At 35.7% G+C, this 20,000-nt stretch overlaps 1 protein-coding gene across 1 annotated transcript in view; it reads left to right on the plus strand.

Annotated features, from left to right (window-relative positions):
• LOC136848959 (protein madd-4-like) overlaps nucleotides 1–20,000 on the plus strand; it is a 616,220-nt gene that overhangs the window by 430,435 nt on the left and 165,785 nt on the right. The window contains exon 3 of the mRNA XM_067121770.1: nucleotides 1,248–1,325. Coding sequence (XP_066977871.1) covers nucleotides 1,248–1,325 — 78 coding nt within the window. The remainder of the gene's footprint in view (nucleotides 1–1,247; nucleotides 1,326–20,000) is intronic.

Below are 20,000 nucleotides of genomic sequence, written 5' to 3' on the forward strand. Positions count from 1 at the left end.
ATTAATGTTGATATATTGTGGTTTTTGTTATTTACCAGTCATGTTAACGACAAGAATTTAAGTCAGCTTAGAACAGCTACAGGAGGATCTTTTGAAATAATCCTCATCATTATAATATTAAATGATATCTCATCTAATTATGTTAAGAGCATTCTTTGTCCTTGCGAGAGTTCCAGAATAGCGAGCGATCAAGGGTTCTTAATTGTTCTTATTTTCGTAGCCGACTGAAATTTTCACTGACAGAAGCAGAACAGTTTATATGATTTATGTTGAATGAATTTGAAAATATTCCAGTGACATTAACAAATGTAGAATTTTAAACGACCTTTAGTGAACGTGCTGAGGCAGATTCTGATGTAGCCTTAATATGAAAACACGTTGATGGGAATCGCAGAGCAAAATTAAGATAAGTAATGAAGTATCGTTCATTTTCAAAACTATTTTCTTATAGTGGTCGATGAGTCGAACTGAAAATGCTCTTGACTGTGCATTGTATGGTGGAAGTTAGTTAACAGTAATTTCATAACCTTACGAAAACCATTCCTGAGACGTTATACGCTTGCGAAACATCAAAAGATAGCTCTGACGTTTCATAAGAAAGAAAGATGTATGTACATATGTACGTGTGTATGTGTGTTAAGCTTGTTGTCATGTTACACGGGCAAATACTTGTGTATGTTTGTAATAGATAGAAGTTCAGTTGCTTTAGGAAAGTTAGAACGCAAGGCGGATATTAGACAACTGACAGCTGTCACTTATGTCAGTGGTAGGCCAGAGGAAGGATTACATGTTAGAAAACCTTCCAGCGCCCAGCATACTTCTTCACCCGGGGTAAAATTACCAGGGTGTAAGAGAGGCTGTGGTGGTTGGCTGGGCACCACCACTCGCCCTACCCTGTGCCAAGGCTTCAGTGTCCTTCAAGTAAAAAAAAAAAAAAAAATGGGTCTGTGGGTCTTTTGCATTTTATTTCTTTTTGAATTTCTTGGTTTGTAATTCACTTTGAAAGCTAGTTTATCGTGAGGAATATAATGTAAAGGAAATAGTGCATCTTATATTATTTTTTGTACACCTACAATGCTAGTTTATCATAACGAATATAATGTAAAGAAATAGTGATTCTTATATTATATTTTGTACACATTCAATGCTAGTTTATCATAAGGAATGTAATGTACAGAAATAGTGCATCTTTATATTATTTTTTGTACGAGTGACATTTGTACTCAGTGTGATTTCTTTCTTTGCAGATATCCCCGGGTTGGGGAGCTGAAGTGCAGGACGAAGACTCTTACGATGAATTCTCTACCTATGCAGAGGAAACTGAGGTGAGTTTATGTTCCAGAAAACAATTATAACCATAATAGTAATGTGAATAAGAATTCACACTTTTTTATTTGTATCGTAACGTCTCGCTGGCAGACAGTCCTACAATTTTGCTATGAAAAGCGGATGTACCATTTAGATGGTAGAACCATCACTGGAATTCTAGGGAACAACATTGATGTTGGCCCAGTTAAAGATTTTTTCAAGGCTTCTGGCTTTTACGAAAAGGTCTGATCATTTTATATAAGTGTCTCCTTTTTATCTTATAAATGGCAATTTTATTTCCGTTAGTCATAAAATCTCTCTGTGCTTTTACCTTTTTAAACGTTGATAATCTTTAGAATTTGCACATTGAAACTCACTGTTTATTTTATTTGCATTTTCATTCATTCTCACCATAGCGCCGAATGACCATATGGGTCCCAGTGCTTGGCTTTCTGCCTAAATTTCATATTTCATCCCATTCCTTAAACAAAATACCCATTTTTGCTTTCTGTGAAAGAAAAATATTGAGATAGCTTTGTCTGTCCGTCCGCACTTTTTCTGTCCGCCCTCGGATCTTAATTAAAAAACGACTGAGGCTAGAAGGCTGCAAGTTGGTATGTTGATCATCCACCCTCCAATCACCAAACATACCAAATTGCAACTCTAGCCTCAGTAGTTTTTTTTTTTATTTTATTTAAAGTTAAAGTTAGCTATAATCGTACGTTTGGCAACGCTATAGGACAGGCCACCACCGGGCAGTGGCTGAAAGCTTCGTGGACCGCGGCTTATACAGAAAACTCGATTGCTCCGAAGAAACTTCGGCGCATTTTTTACTTGTTCGTTACTGTCATGTAATGTAGAGACTTCAGAAATTCTAAATTAGAATCGCGCCGGGAGGATGCCTAAGTTTTGAATAACGTTTTGTAATCTATTTTAATTTTGTTTTATGTAGCGTATGAAATCAATGGCTCTGAGGCAATAAGAAGCCTCATACGAGCACTAAGCCCAAACTTTGCAACTTTCGATTAGGTTCGATGTTGCAATGATCCAAATCGCATCCTTTGCATATGGAAGATATTATTTTCATATTTACGTAAGAATTTGCTTTTTCTTAACGCTCTTAGTGATGAGAAATACGTCTCCATTTGCCTATCATGTTATTCATCACTCAAAAAAGGATTGAAACATTTCTTGCGTTTGTGGAGGAAAGTCAGTGCTTTGCAAATAAGTTAGGTCCGTATTCTTTCATTTGCTGTAGGTTGTAATTCACCTTCCAGTTTTGTTGCATTTGTGAGTAACTTACAAAATGCTTCGGCTAGAAAAGCTCTTGAAAGTGCTTGCTTGGTGTTTTTTTTTTTTATACATATATTTAAAGCTTGCTTAAGGCCGCCACTAACGTTCAATTGTACCTGCGCAGTTATGCCTGCACAGTCGGCCTGTGCAGGCAAAAATGAACCCATTGACGTTCAGTTTTACCTGCACAGACACAACTGTGGGTTCAGTTTTGCCTGCACAGTCGGCCTGTGCAGGCATAACTGCGCAGGTATAACTGAACGTTAGTGGCGGCCTTTAGCGAGTTAAGTGAGAAAACTCTACGGTAATCACATTACATTTATCACCTCTGGATTTCGCTTTGACAATATTAGTCTTTTTAAATAAGGTTCAGGTAACTTCAGCGTGAAAACTGAGCTTGAATGCATCCTGAACACTTAAGACTTTAGCATTTCAAAAGCTTCATCTTAGGCCTCACCCTTTTATGCAATGTTTCAATAACGCCAGTTTCACCAAAAACTAAGCAGGCGAACAAACAAATGAGTTCAAACTGGCAGTAGAAAGGTTAAGTATACCTTAGTTTTACCAGACCACTGAGCTGATTAACAGCTCTCGGGCTAAGAACCAATTGGTTATTTACGCAACTAGGAACCTACAGCTTATTGTAGGAATCCGGGACCACATTATAGCGAGAAATGAATTTCTATCACCAGAAATAAATATATATTTATATATATATATATATATATATATATATATATATATTATATATATATACAGTATATATATATATATATATATATATATATATATACAGTATATATATATATATATATATATATATATATATATATATACTATATATATATATATGTGTGTGTGTGTATATCTATATACATATATATATATATATATATATATATATATATATATATATATATATATATATATATATATATATATGTTTAGGCACTATGATGTTATAGAGGTAGGTTTTAGCTTAAGTACGAGTTTTTTCATAAATGTATCATTAAATTTTGATGGTTTGCAAAAATCTTAAACATTCTTGAAGGACTTTTCTGGGTTTTTTTTATTTGCTAGGTTTTAAATGAATTTTGAGACATTTACAAAAGTTGGGATAGAACTGTGGGTATTTTATCTATTTTATTATTATTACCTTTTTTTACTTTGGGTAAATTTTGACATATTTATAAAAGATATTGTTTAGGAGAGTGGTCTTTCATGTTTTACTTAGAATAGTCCTGGTCCTTGAGATGCATAAACATAATGGCCAGTAACTCTATTTAAAAATTTATCCTGAATGTTGAAAGTTCAAAGGTGCGTAATCAAAATGGTCAGTAATTCTATTCGAAAAGATACCATGAATATTGAAATTTAATAGATATTCATGACGTCCTTCACATTTTTGGGATGGAAAATCATCTTAACCGGGGAAATGTTCCAAACTCGTAACGGCAAGTCGACGTAGATGTGTTCCGGGATAATGCAAAAAGATAAGAAAACATAATAAAAAAAAATGAAATATTTTAATGGTATTCTATACGTCGCACGGCAATATCGACTCTACCACCTCTCGGCCGAAGGTCTGGAATGATATAACGAGAAGCATGACACTTTTGGAAATTTTTTTTTTTTCGTCCACCCGTGTAGCACCAGTTAACACCCAAGAGAGCATTGTTGTGTTCAACCCAAGGCGTGAAATTCAGGCCAACGATTGGCATTGAAATCCAAATATGGGGATTTTTTTTTCTACGTCCTTTCCCTTTCTTCTCTCTTTTTTTTTATTTTGCAAATGTGATTTTTTTTTCACTTGAATTCATAAAGAATTATATCTCTATATCATTTTAGATGCTGTCTGTCTATAGTGATTTATGTTCAGATTAAAACAATCGGTATTAAAATATAATATGTGTGTGTGTGTGCGCACGCGTAGCCTTATAGGAGTTGGCACTGGGTACCACTGCCCATCACTTTCCTTTTCTTGAGAATGTGTAAGGATTGGTGATTCTTGATTTCTTAAGTAGTCTTTTGTTATTTGCGAATGTACTACGCTTGCCTTTCTTTGTGGAACACTGCTATGCTTTATATGCATATTTGATTACAAGGCATCGCAAAAGCTGTTGGTGTCATGAACTTATGCTTTAATTTATTCCTTTTAAAAATTAAAAGTATTTTATATTAGTAAAGTCTATGCGAGGTAAAAGCCACGACTTAAGACCTGCTTACTGGATATGTCAGATATTTCCCGAAAGACTGAACAACCAAAACGCGGACTGCTTCTATTCACAGACTGTATAATGAAGTATGGTCGATAAAATATACATTTCTGTCGCGGCCTTTCAACATTTTTGCTTTTTTATTGGTAGCCATGAGAAGATCTGTATTTTAGACCAGTTTTAGATATTTTTTTTTTCGCGCCGAGATTGAAAGTACGACATTCCACAAAGCATGTGCTGGCACATTCAAATATGAGTTTGCACGTTTGTGTCCATCTCTCTCTCATATATATATATATATATATATATATATATATATATATATATATATATATATATATATATATATGAATGTATTGTATATATATATACGTATTTATACACATTCATGTATACATATAAATAACAAATATATATATGTATATATATTTATATATGCACATTCATATATATATATATATATATATAATATATATACATACATATATATATATATACATATATATATATATATATATATATATATATATATATATATATATATATATATATATAGACACATTACGACATCATAGAAAGCAAATGCCAAGCATAGGCAAAAGGAAAAATGGTTCCTACCATGCCCTTTCGAGTATTTACAGCATCCGCATTTTGAGGGACGACACTGAACATTTCTCGAAACAGAACAGAGAGAGAGAGAGGCGAGTGCAAACGCGAAATTCAAAAGTCACAAAATACAACGAAACAGCCCCAAAGTGTAAACAGAACTATTGCTAATTCAAACAATCAAATCGCAGCCGCTCACAAGGGCATTTACATACGCAAAGACAAATGCTTTCAAGGTCATTCAGATGCAAATGTCAATTCGGTAAGTACATAAAGCTGGGAATAACTTACAGACCAAAATAGCTACATTCAGACTTCATTTAAATACTTTAGGAACATGCATACATATGACCAAAAACTATACATTATAATAAATACCAAAGACTAAATCAAGATAAAAACAAAGAATAAACAATTAAATGGAATTAAATCTAAATTCAAAAATTCTCGAATCTATCGAACAAGAATATAGTTTAATTTGTATATTCTCTGGCTGTCATGTAGAGGAGTTTGTGCTTAAATTTTCACTATCGAATATTCTTATTTGTTTCCTTTTAAATCATTGTTGGATTCTTGTGAAGATCGTTCGTTTTAACGTAGTATCTGTATTGCTCGAGTCTTGCTTAGTTTTAGTTTTCTATAAAAAAAAACTATCGCGCCGGATTTGTCTGTCCGTCCACACATCTTAAAAACTACTGGGCCTAGAGGGCTGCAAATTGGTATGTTGATCATCCACCCTCCGATCATCAAACATACCAAATTACAGCCCTCTAGCCTCAGTAGTTTTATTTTATTTAAGGTCAAAGTTAGCCATAATCGTGGATCTGGCAACGATATAGGCCAGGCCACCACCCGGCCGATGTTAAAGTTTCGTGGGCCGCGGATCAAAAGATAGATCTATTTTCGGTGGCCTTGATTTACGATGTAGCGGCTGTACAGAAAACTCGATTGCGCCAAAGAAACTTCTGCCCATTTTTTACTTGTTTTAATGTTTGTCGTAAATAGAATTTGATACAGGTTTGTAAAGTAACTCGTAATATAAACATAAGTTTACAAACGGGCAAGTTTCTGATATAAATACTTTAAAGTTTGAGGTTTTGTAGAAATAGCCATCCACTTTAAAGCTGTAAAATTGACATTTCTAAAAGATTTACGAAAACAGGCAAAATGAGAAAATATTTCAAGTTGAAATATTGTTTGAGTTTAAGAGTACAGACAATGGACTTCTGATATACCTTTAAAGTACTTAAACTTGAATGCAATGTTTAACGTTTTACAAATGTCACTGAGTAAAACTTCCGGACTGCAGATATCCAAACCTTTTAAAAACAGTGTTGAAAAGACTAACTACGTAATACTAGTAGAATGATATTGTGAAATAATGACATCTAACGAAGAGATTTTGTTGGAAATTGTAGCAAGGATTCACACTTAAGCACATTTTCAAACACTAAAGATAAACAAGTAAAAAATGCGCCGTAGCTTCTTCGGCGCAATCGAGTTTTCTGTACAGCGTATAATGCTGTATGAAACTCTCAGCCGCGGCCCTTGAAACTTTCAGGCCCGGTGGTGGCCTGTGTTGTTGGCATTTATAGCGGTGCCAGACGCACGATCATGGCTAACTGTAACCTGAAATAAAATTAAAAACTATTGAGGTTAGAGGGCTGCAATTCGGTATGTTTGATGATTGGAGGGTGGATGATCAACATACCAGTTTGCAGCCCTCTAGCCTTAGTAGTTTTTAAGATCTGAGGGCAGAAAGGAAAAGTGCGGACGGACGGACATAGCCATCTCAATCATTTTCTTTTACAGAAAACCAAAACAGAGATTGCATAGATAGAAATGTACAATTAAACAATACACAGAAATACATCAGAAAAAACATTGTAAATTGGAGGTTCGAAATGCTAAAAGCAAATTTGGAGAATATTGTTCACCCGAAATAAAATAACTAATTAAAATATATACAGAGATTAAATTGAGCAAACATCAAAACAGTACGTAGCGAGTATAGGTAACATGGTGAAACCAAGACTAAATACTGATTGTTATGACTAACTCTAAATATCATGTTGTTTATGTATGCCTAATTTATTCTCTGTATATAGTGTCAACAGTTTCATATATTTTGTGAATATTCTTGTAAGTGAAATATTACAAGTACGTTAGTAGCATTTTTCATGTTTAAACTTTCGAATTTTTCAGTTTGCAGTGTTTTTGTTTAAGTACTCAGTTGTACCCCTTAATAGTTAATTTCCAATTGTATAACTTGTGTGTCTGTCTATACAGCTTTGTAAATGCTACAAGCAAATGTATGTTTATTTGTTATCCGTATGATTTGCTATAATTTCTTCTATTAAACTCATTTAATTTTCTTAAAATTTATCCTCTAAACTATGGTTTATTCCTTGCTTTTAAGAGTCCTTGCTGGGCTGTTTTCCTGTTGGGATTATAGGGCTTGCAGCATTCTGCTGAAACGAAACTGGATACAGCTGGATATATATATATATATATATATATATATATATATATATATATATATATATATATATATATATATATATATATATATGTATGTATGTATGTATATGTGTGTGTGTGTACATATACAGTATATGTGTGTGCGTGTCTGTAAGTATATATATATATATATATATATATATATATATATATATATATATATATATATATATATATATATATATATATATATATATATATAGTTATGTATTTATTCTTCTCATGAACACATTCATAACCAACACAACAGGATCCATGAAATTCAATACGCAAATATCAATCAGTATTGCGCATAAACAGTTTATGGAAAACACTGTAAATGCACATTGGGTCAATTATGATTTTGAAACTGTTGCAACGTGTCGGGAATCATTATGGTTTCATTTGATTGCTTTGAAGGGGATCGCTGCGGCCGGCTCAATTAGATACGCACAGTTTCGTTTGGAGAAAAACTTATTCCACAAAGGCAGCCATTGATTCATTGATTCATTATTATATTGCTGTTGGTTTTGTTATTTCGTTTGATGGTAAATGAAATTCATTCTCGAAGATTTCCCTCCTTTTATTTCTCTGACCAGATTGTGTTTTTTTTTTTTTTTTATGTACCATGATTTGGTATGTTTCTTTATCCCGGAAGTCTTTTCTCTTTGTATAAATTTCCTTGGTGGACTCTCGCCCCCACTCAAACAAAACAACAATAACAACAACACACACACATAAACACACGCGCACACACACAATATATACATAACTGTATATATGTATATATATATATATATATATATATATATATATATAAACACACACTTCATTATTTATGATATGCATGAATACATTTCCCCTGTTTATATTAATGTATATTGATATTCTATTTGCATGAGTTATGTGCATAACTCAATGCAAATCAGTTTTTGCACATAATTCCTTTTACTACAGACCTGACAACTAAAAGAATTATGCCTTTCACTCTTGAGCTTTTCTTATAAGACTGGCCATTTTGGTGGTGTACATGATGGGACTGGGTGCTGAGAACTACCTGGATACAAGCAGAATTTACCGTGGGCCTGTTGCACTTCCTAAGTATCTAACAATGTCTCTAAGATTTGAGGTGCTGAATATATTCTCCCTTTTGTGAACCCTCTGAGCGCCCACCCTTCTTTATTTGTACACTCCTCTCTCTTATTAAATTGTCTAGTGATAATCTCCCGGTCCTTGCCAAGTGTTCAGCTAAAATCCTTTGCCTTGGTTTAGCTCCTGGGTATTTTCCTTGGCTAGTCCGCTGTCATTCTACCTATAGCTAGGTTTAGGAATAATCAGTTTCTTTGCGTGTAGTCATTTGACTATACAGTAGTTCCGTTCTTCAACTTGGTTCTTCAAATTTGGTTTCTCTATGACTGACATAGCTTTACAGTGAGTGCCATTTTTAGGGGTTCATTTTTATAAAGGTTTACAGATTCCTTATACTGAAGTTATAAACTACAGCAAAGTGAGTGGATTCACTTTTCTCACAGTGATGTGAAGACAACAGTACAGTTCTTCCAACTTATCGATGATTCAACCGCCAAGAATGTGCACTAGTCAAACTCTCTGTCCACCTTCTGGTGCTTGATGCTTCTTTCATCACTAACTCTCTACCTGTACGAAAGTGAGTTTTCTGAATTCTTTGCAGTAAAAACAGACTTAAAGAACAAGCTTTCTTTTTAGGTGACCTGCTGTGGCCACTGGGCCATAGTTGCAGGTGGTCGCTTGAAAGCACCCACAAATTTCCCCGAGGTAAGGCAGATTTTTGCAACAGCCACCCAATAAAATTTGCTGTGCTTTTCAGCAGTCAGTCTAAAGTAATAAAGAATGATGTTATTTGTTGTTGTAGCCTACATACATACATACATACATACATAAATCCAAATATACATACATACACTAATACATATAGTATAAAAACCCAGGACTCTGACCAACCTAGACTCAGATTATTTAGTTCAGTTATGTTGTGAGTTCTCGTAATTAGCCCCCCGCCCCGCCTTCTTTTTTGGTATTCATGAGATTAGAAAAGTCATACATTCAAAAAATTCTTAATTTCATCTTCACCTTCTATCACAAAATGAGTAGTCCTCGACTTGTTTTTTTTTGTGTGTGTTTATCAGTTCTCACTATATTTTGTTTGTCTATGTGTATATATATATATATGTGTGTGTGTGTGTGTGTGTGTGTATTTATGCTTGTGTGTGTGTGTGTCCACCAAATAGCTCTCTCCTCTCTACCTATTTTTTCTTTTGACCACTGAAAAGCAAAACAGAGAACGATAAAAGTGTAGCTGTTGCGGAAATCTGCCTTCAAAAACACGTATCTTGCTTGGTGAAATTTTGTGGATTCTTTCCAGCGACCACCTGAAACTATGGCTCAGTGATAGGAAGCGGACACCGCAGGTCATCTTCCAAAGAGAGCCCGTTCTTTGAATTTGTTTTTAGGGCAAGGAATGCAGAAAATTCACTTTCGTACAGGTAGCGAGGTAAAGTGATACAAGAGGCATTAAGCACCAGAAAGTGGGCAGAGATTTTGACTGGTGCACATTCTTAGCGGTTGAATCATCGGTAAGTTTAATGACCTCTTCTCGTACCCATTCTGAAATATTATGCACGTGGCATTAAAATGGAAAAGTTTTTTTTTTTTTCTAAGCCTCCACGTTGAGGGCTTGGTTAGCCAATAAAATGATGAATAAGTTCATTCGCTACGTTAGGTAAATGGTCTATCTCCCGTTGAGATATATGTTTAAAGAATTCATCACTTTATTAAACTGTTCAATTTACAGTGTAGATCAGTTCTGTATCGCAGTATTTGAACACAATTTTTACGGATTATGTGTTATTTTATAGCAGAATACCCTTGTAATAATTCCATTAAGACAGTTAAAATTAAATGGAGTTGCCCTTGCCCCGCGAAGTTCTGCCATGAATCAAGGACCCTGTTGCTTGGAGTCTCTTATAAAATGTCTTTCTTATTGGGTTTACTGGACCACTTAAAATATCTGAAATTTATTCATTCGCCTGGCCCTGCAAACATTCCCTTTCTCCTGCACTTTCTGCGTCTGTGTGGGTTGGACGTTTTGTGCTCATCCTTGATTCATCCCAAAGGGTGTACGTATGTGGACGCGACTGTTGACTTGTTTTTCTCTGGAGTAATATGCCTTTTTTCGGGTCATTGTTTACTATTGATATTGATATATACATGTGATGAACGGAGCACGTTTGCACACACATACACACATATATATATATATATATATATATATATATATATATATATATATATATATATATATATATATATATATATATATATATATATATATATATATATATATATATATATATATGTGTGTGTGTGTATACATATATATGTGTGAATAAATAAATATATATATATATATATATATATATATATATATATATATATATATATATATATATATGCAATGAAGTAATATCATTTATGAAATATGAGAGGTATTCCATCTACGTCTTAAAGTTCGAGTTGTCTCTGTGCCCACCGTCCAGTGGCTATTTCGTCGTGCTTTTTTTTTCACATTTCTCATCCATTCTTAGAACCTCTTCTTTACGATTTATGTATATTAGGTAAAAGCCGCCTTCACCCGAGGAAGTGATCACCCCAATGACAGGGCAGAGACATCAACTATCACGCAGAGCGAGAAGGTGTCTATGAAGGGGAGGGCTTTTTTTAAGTGAGATAATTCGAGAGAGTGAGAGAATCCATTTTTCTTATCAGATTCGTACGATTCCTGGAATAGCTCCCGACTAGTAAGCGGCCATGAGCCTACCCTACAGATAATCAGGCGGTTGCTTCAGAGAGAGAGAGAGAGAGAGAGAGAGAGAGAGAGAGAGAGAGCAGGTAGATAGACAATGGCTGTCTGAGGAATTGTTGAATACTTGCCCCAGTTAAGCTAGAAAGTTGGGAGCAGTGCATTGGGAAAAAGAGTTAAACGAATGTTGACTTTTAGAGAGCAATTGGGAAAAAAATTCATTAGAATTGAAAGACAAAACAGACTTGGACTGGATTACTTATCAATGGCTTTGTAAGTCTTTGATAACAAAGCGGTTGGGACAGCCAAAAATCTTAAATAAAAAAGATAATTTTACCTCCTGTGGTGAGCTCTTGGTGTTACAGGGTACACGGGGCCATTATCTGTTAGGTGATAAGGTTTAAATATAAAAAACGCCTGCTCTTATTTATGAGAGAGAGAGAGAGAGAGAGAGAGAGAGAGAGAGAGAGAGAGAGAGAGAAAAACTTGCCATCGTAGTACCACCTCTTAAGTAGCAATAATTGCGGCCATTTATTGATGGGTCCAGCGGTTTGATTATGGCTAACGGTTGCATCGTCTCACACTGGCGCCACATGACTTAGGACGGGGGACTCGGAAAGCAGACGCTAATAAGTACTCGTAAATTGTCCGAGGCTTACAATTCCCTGCCTCCTCCCCCACCCCCTTCCTCCCCCCCTCCTACCCTCCTCCTCCTCCTCCTCCTCCTCCTCCTCCTCCTCCTCCTCCTCCTCCTCCTCCTCCTCCTCTCCATTTCCCTTGCTTCTTGTGCCATAAACCTTCCTCGCCTCTTCATTGGGAGATTAAGAAACGCGAGCCTGACTGGTTAATCATATCGACGTGGTTAGGCGTTTTAGATTAAGCCTAGTATTTATTAGCTTCTGTTCGTTCTTTCGGAGTCGTTTTTATTCTACTTCGTTGAACGATGATGTTATGAGATCCCACTGTCGCAAAAAGATGAACTTATTACGCAATATTTCTCAGTAAGAAATGACTTGCCTCTTTGCCTGAATGTCATTGGGTTCCTTAGGGAAGTGGTACTGAGAATTTTCGTCATAAAAAACCAGTGGTTATTGGGGCTGTTATATTTTCATTTATATGAGCTTTGGCGAAAGGAATTTTCTCTTTCCCGTCTGCCTTCAGAGTAATCGAAGCATGTTAATTTACCAATTCTGTGTGATTTACTCATCATTAGTTACTGGAATAGAAAATTGCATGATTTTGTTTGAAGGAAAAAGCAGTTGAAGTTTATGTACAACTAATGGTCTTTCCAAGCACTTCCTCATGAGTTCATTTATGGGGAAACAGCACAACATTGCTCCAGACTCAATTTATATCTTCCTATTTACTCTCTGATTTTCGTATTCTAGCACAAGCTTTATTTTTATCATAAAAGCTTATCATTGCTCTCAACAGTTGCTTCTTACACCTTATGCTTCTACTCCTTCCAAATCCCAAATTACAAATGTATATAGGAACGATCATTCCCTCCACCTTTGGAAAGATTATCTTATCTTGACGCTCCTTACACATATTGGTCAGCCATTCAGTTACACATCACCGCAGCATTATCCTTTAAAACTCACCAGTTCCCGTCACATACTTTTTCCTAACATTTCATCTTTTAACAGTGAATTTATATCCGCATTCTTCCAACATTTAGATCTTTCTTTCTTCCATCATCTACATTCAGCAGTTTTTCAAAGTATTCATGAAATTTACTCAGGAACGTATTTTCTCCATTTGCATCTTATTTGTAGGAGCAATTTGCTCATTGAATTTTTTATCATCATTTACCTCCCTCCAGTACAATTTGTCCTTGGTACCTCAGCCATCTCCTCGTAAAATTTAACGCAGTCTGTCCTGCAACTACAGTTCAAGCAGTAAAAGTTTTGCTCTCTCACTACATATTTCATTTCATTATCCTATCTTGAACTGCGGTAATTGTTCCTTCATGCCTGCAACCTGTTGAATCTTACTAAAGTTATCCTTAAATTTTGTGTAGTCCCCATAAATTACTGTGTGCTTGGCATCTTTTTCAATAGCTTAATTTTTATCCATCTCCATAAATAAATAAATACATAAATATAGGTGTGTTTGTATATATACGAGTATACATATATATACATATATAATATAAATAAAATATATATATAAATTTATATATATATACAGTATATATATATATATATATATATATATATATATATATATATATATATATATATATATATATATACAGTATGTACTGTACAGACACATACGCGTGAAAGTATGTGTGCGTTCGTGCACACTGGGTATTCTGATTTACGAAAATATTCCTCGATGGGTTCTGCGAAGCACGAGAAAGTTTTATGTTTAGCCATAAAGAAGAAGAATCTCTCTCTCTCTCTCTCTCTCTCTCTCTCTCTCTCTCTCTCTCTCTCTCTCTCTCTCTCTGTAAGAACCCCACCATAGAAAGTAGTTGTGAACTTGCATTTGCTGTCCACTGCTTGGTAGTCTTCTGTTGTGCGGTTGACTCAGCCGCCGTTTTGTTAATTCTCCTTTGTAATTGAGCGCATCCCAAAGGGGGCTCCACCCATTGTTTCGCTCCTGCGCCGCAGAATCTGTGATGGACTTAAAGATTACGCCAGAGTATAGGAGGTTCCTCGCAGCAGTTATTTCGTCGGGTAGTAGTAGGTTTGGCCCTCTCCAACGAGCCCAAATCCCTCAATCTCATCCTGCCCAAGGTCTGCTGGGCCTTGTTTTCTACCTGGTTCCGTCGTCTAAACTATGGTTGGTCTCCCATATTATCTCCGTCTTTTCTTATCAGTCTCTCTCTCTCTCTTCCCTCCCCCAACAACCCCCCGCCTCCTTAACATAACGCGTATCTACCAGCGAACTTTACGTCGAGTAATATCCTCGACATTGTAAATTAAGGCTGTCTCATTTGAGTAATTACCATATAAAATACGATAGGCATGTCTGCGCTCTGGCGAGGCGATGCCTTTGATGACAGATTTATGCTATCAGATTACATGGCTGAGCTCTCTCTCTCTCTCTCTCTCTCTCTCTCTCTCTCTCTCTCTCTCTCTCTCTCTCTTTCAGTTCATATATGAGTATCTTTCGCACTGATTCGTTACACGCTGTTTATGTGAGATAATCCTGAACAGATAAAAAGGACAAATAAAATTGTGTGCACCTTATCACGTAGGCCTCATTTTAGCGGTAATGGCTTTTTCTCCTTGCGCAGCTTTGCTGAAAAACTATTTTCCCTCATAGAGCAATTTTCCTTTCTTTCTTGAGGTTCTGGAGACAACGAAGAGCACCCCATTATCTTGAGGATTTTCAATCATTTTCACTTTGCTCTTTTTCCTATCTCAAGAAATTCAATAAAATACATAAGGCCATGAATATGTATATTGCATACCTCATATCCCTCAGCGGAATTTCTCAATTTCTCTCAGAGTATGCCACGTTTTTAATAAGTTTGTTTTAAGCTCACGGACGAGTTTAACGTCTTCGCTTTTCCCCACGGCCGTAATTTATCTCCTCCTTCCTTCCTCCCTTGACAGAGCAATTAAGCAATAAATTAGCAACTTTCCTCTTGGTCAAGTTGCAAAAGTAGTGGGAGTTTATTCTGATGGCCGAGTAGTCGGGCAGCAGCCTCAGCAGGAGCTCCGGCCGCCGAGCGAGTCAGCCAGCAATCGAGATCGCCCAATCTGCTTAATTGTACCTAATAATAGATAATCATCCGTGGCACACTTCAGATGTTTTAATCCTCCGCCCGTCATTCCCGCGTCCTTCGGTCTAATGAGCTGGAATTTTCTCCGGAGAGAAAGAAGAGAGGAATCTTAAAATAACTTATGTTAGGAGTCGGTTTGTATGTTGAAAGATGTAGTTTGTTGAAAATGTTCATCTTTCGGTTAGTGTGAACGCGTTCAAATCTTAAATGACTCCTGACTAGTTGTTTCATACAGACCGTTTAATTAATTCAGTTAAGCATATTCTTGAGTGATTCTAAAATCAAGATAATAAACAATGAAAGATGAAATGAATGGCGCACTAATGTTCAAGAAGTATGAGTCTAAACAATCAAAAAGTCGGTTGACGTAATAACTACCCTCCTTAGAATGCCATAAAGACAATTTTAAACCGTTTGTTGCGCTGTGAGAGTTTAAGCCCGCACGAAACTACATCACATTGTTGCCGTGGCCAGGCTGTGATATGCGCCTAGTTGTTAATTTGGATTTTCGGTGGATGCTATAACATGTTGAGGTTTATGTTGAGCGTTGTCTTAGTTCATCATTATCCAGTTCTTGAAGTAGAGCTAAGGAGAACAAGATCATTTGAATGCGAGCTGCTGGAAAATTGCTTATTTGTAAGTCATGTAAGCTAAATAATGTTCGGTTGTATCCTTTTCCCCTACTAATTCATCTTCTATTATAAGTTCTCGTTTTAACGTGATGGATTCTGCATGCATAAATGCTGTACTATTCTTACAGAGAGATATTAATGTCGTTCGATTGGAATGCAGGGTAAAGGGTCCACACCAGGCTTCTTACTCCCTGACCTTTGGGCATATACCAGTTACATAAGTAGTCTCCGGCATGCTGTACTGTAAACATATATTTGAGTGTTTTTTACAATAAATTACTCAAATATGAAAATAAAAAAACAAAACACTAAATTATATTAGATGTCCCATCTCTAGTTCAAGTTTATAGTAACTCGTTATGAAAGAAAGCTGTGTCCGAATAGTTTTGAAAGAAATATGAAAATAGATAAAAAAAAAAAATATTTTTTAAAACTACAATGTCTCCCAATAAAGATTTTTCCTTCTGAAGAAATTCCAGGCTGCTAAAGTGAAAGGGTTTGTCAGTTAATGACATTTTATTGTGTAATAGTTTTTTCAGTTATACTTTTTCAAAATTCATCGAGAATAATATGTCGGTTAACCGCGAGTATTTAATAACTATGAATTCATCTGGCGACTGAAAACTTGTCACGAGAAAGAACTCAGAAGAAGAAAGAAATAACTTGAAAAGTAGAAGAGACTTCCCTTGACTAACAGGCTTTTCTCATTATAGTTCAACAAAGAAAAAAACTGAGCCATTAAGGAATGGGTCTATATAGTTCCTCCAAAAATGGGGTCATGTAAAATGGAGTCCACCCCATTAGCTGAATAAGTTAGGTGTCTGTTGATTAAAACACTGATAATTTTTCGTTCTTGGTGTATAATGCTCGCATCGCATTGTTAATGAATGGCGGAATGGGGACTGAAGAATCTTATCCATTGTGTCTTCACGTTTTATGATTTGTGACATGCAAGGGATATATATATATATATATATATATATATATATATATATATATATATATATATATATATATGTGTGTGTGTGTGTGTGTATAGTGTGTGTGTATGTATATATATGTGTGTATCAGTCTATCTCTATGCACATACGCACATATATATATGTATGTATGTTTCATATAAATGATATATATATATATATATATATATATATATATATATATATATATATATATATATATATATATACTGTATATATTGTTTGTGTGGGGCGTTAAATATGGCTACGCAAACATTCTACAACTTCAATCCGAACGTGAAAAACGGATTAGGTCTAAAGAACATGCGCATAAAAATGTAAACGAAAGAGACGGGAGGTGAGTCACCAATAGTGAGGAAGTGTTTATGTTGCCCAAAGACCCAGCGGTGACGTGCACTTATTGCCCATAATGGCACGTTCAAGTTTTCGCCGCCGCCGTTAAAAGTAAGTGACGACCCTTAGTGCTGGGATAGCGAGCGAGCTAGCGACCGGGCCCGCCTTCCGAAACGAGTGAACGTCCAAATGAAAAGGCTCATCCACTAGCCGGGCAGTTTTGTTACTGAAATACAAACACGGCACTTTTCCCTCTCTCTCCTGCCTTCTGCAACCGCATGCACAGTCTCTCTGTCTCTCTCTCTCTCTCTGTGAATAATCCCCCTCCCTTTTTTTCGGGTAATCAACCCTACTTGCCACCGGTTGAATGGTACTGATTTGTGCCGAATCTTTTCAAGTTGCCGCCCTTGTGTTGTGGAGTAGCCGCCCGCCTTTCCTCTATAAAAATGCCTTTCGGGTGTGTTTATTTTCATGGCTGGCTCTGTAAATTACTGACTGATTTCCTGCAATGTTGTATCCCTTCACTTTGATTTATGCTTGTCTTCATAAGTATTTTTTTAAAAGGCTGATGCTGTAAACAATAAATACGCTGATCTTTATCAAAGCGGAATGTCTCTTCGGTAGAAAGCACTGTGAGGCAAATGTTATCTTATATAGGAGAGAAGGGTCACACAAGTAATTGAGGCACCCTTGTAAAGCAAGGATTCGAATATGCATTCGGAACTGAGTAAGCTGTTGAAGGAAATCTAAGAAGAGGAACTGGGCCAGTTATTTATACGTTTTTTATTTTCTTTCTCTTATTCGAGAAAAGATTTACAACAGATTTGCATTTCGTCCTGTCTTTCCTGTCTGTAGATAGTTAAAGTGGTCCATGAAAACAATATAAAGATGCTAACTCCATTTTTAGGTTAATACTATAGCCATAGTCTCTATTAAATGGTGAAGGAGAAAGTAAGTGAAAGAGATATTTACTTGTGTGGTACAGATGTGGAATGGCGATAATATGCTTAATGATGAAATGAAAGTGAAAAATGCAGCATTTCGCTTTTACTTCAGTACTTGTATCAGTTTTGGTAAGAAATCCACCTGGAAAGAGATTTTTTTCATTACTGTCTCATTTCAAGTCTGTTAGTCGAAAGGGTATCCAAGAATGAATTTTTGGAAGTCGAGAATTTGATAAGTAATTTCAGGGTGGTGCCAGAAGGGTTGCGTTTCTCGGCAGTGTTTTGAGGTGAGACTGCTAGCCTTACATCCTTTTACTAAGCTGCTAGTAGACAGGTGGGTCGACTGGTGGTGTTGGTAGGTCCTTACGGAACAGATTCCGCTGCAGGTGGTGCAGACACTATTATCGAGATCTAGTAGAGTAATAAGGTCATATCCATGCATATAATATATATATATATATATATATATATATATATATATATATATATATATATATATATATATATGTGTGTGTGTGTGTGTGTGTGTGTGTGTGTGTGTGTATGCACAGAAAGGCTATTTATGTTTTCCTGCATTAACATGGAAATGGAAGGGAAATAAATTGTAAATTACTACCGTCTAAAATGCTCTTAAAGTCGCTATTATCTAAAGTCCCTCCATAGCGCTAAAGTAGTTTCGTATTAATGATTGTTCCGCAGAATGCTGAGAATTTGTTGTTGGAGTAGAGAGAGAGAGAGAGAGAGAGAGAGAGAGAGAGAGAGAGATAGACCGTGACATTTGATAACAGTGGCTGTGGTAACATTATTAAAGGGAAGGACGACAACAGCAGCCCCGTCTCACTGAACATCAGTCTTTTTTTTCCATAAAATATTTCCTTTTTATAACTACGAAAATTACTTTATAAGATTCTTTTAAGTGAGATGTGTTTTTTAATCGATATCATCACGAATCTAAATATTTAAGATATCTTTTAGAAATGTCTTCTCCGGCTCAGGGGGCCAGTGCCGTCAGTGCCTCTCACATGGTAGACTGCAGTCATTACCAAGGTATCTTGGGCATTATGAAATGGTATTTGCTGCGTCCCTTCGGCCCCTGGCTGCACCTAATTTTTAGACAGTTACTTTACCTCTATTCCCCCGTCCTTTCTTTAATCATGCTGTCCAATCTTTCTAACTATTACATTCTTTAGATCCTTAAACCTCATCCGCTTTAATTTTTATATTTCTTTATGCTGTTGTCCAACCACTCGAACTCCCTCTTTTCACTGTCTTGAGCGTTGAATGGCCGGAAGTTCTCCAGTGCTTGGCTTGACAACCTCAATTCCATAAAAAAAAATCAGTAAATAAATAAATATGTTATTGATTCAGTCATATTAAATCGATTCGAAATATTAGATGTCTTATAAGTTATTGAAGTTTAAACCCGTCAGGGGATACTTGTTTTGCATTATCCTAGGGTGTTGAAATCGCTGAGTGTACTTTTTTTTTTTTTTTTTTTTTTTTGGTTATATGTCCCCCAAACGCAGCTTTTACCCTGGTCATTATTTATTTTTTTTTTTTATTTGACCCAGCATCATTTATTTTATTTTATCCTTTGCTTCTTATTTAG

Source organism: Macrobrachium rosenbergii, chromosome 20, assembly GCF_040412425.1.
Source record: "Macrobrachium rosenbergii isolate ZJJX-2024 chromosome 20, ASM4041242v1, whole genome shotgun sequence".
Taxonomy (NCBI): domain Eukaryota; kingdom Metazoa; phylum Arthropoda; class Malacostraca; order Decapoda; family Palaemonidae; genus Macrobrachium; species Macrobrachium rosenbergii.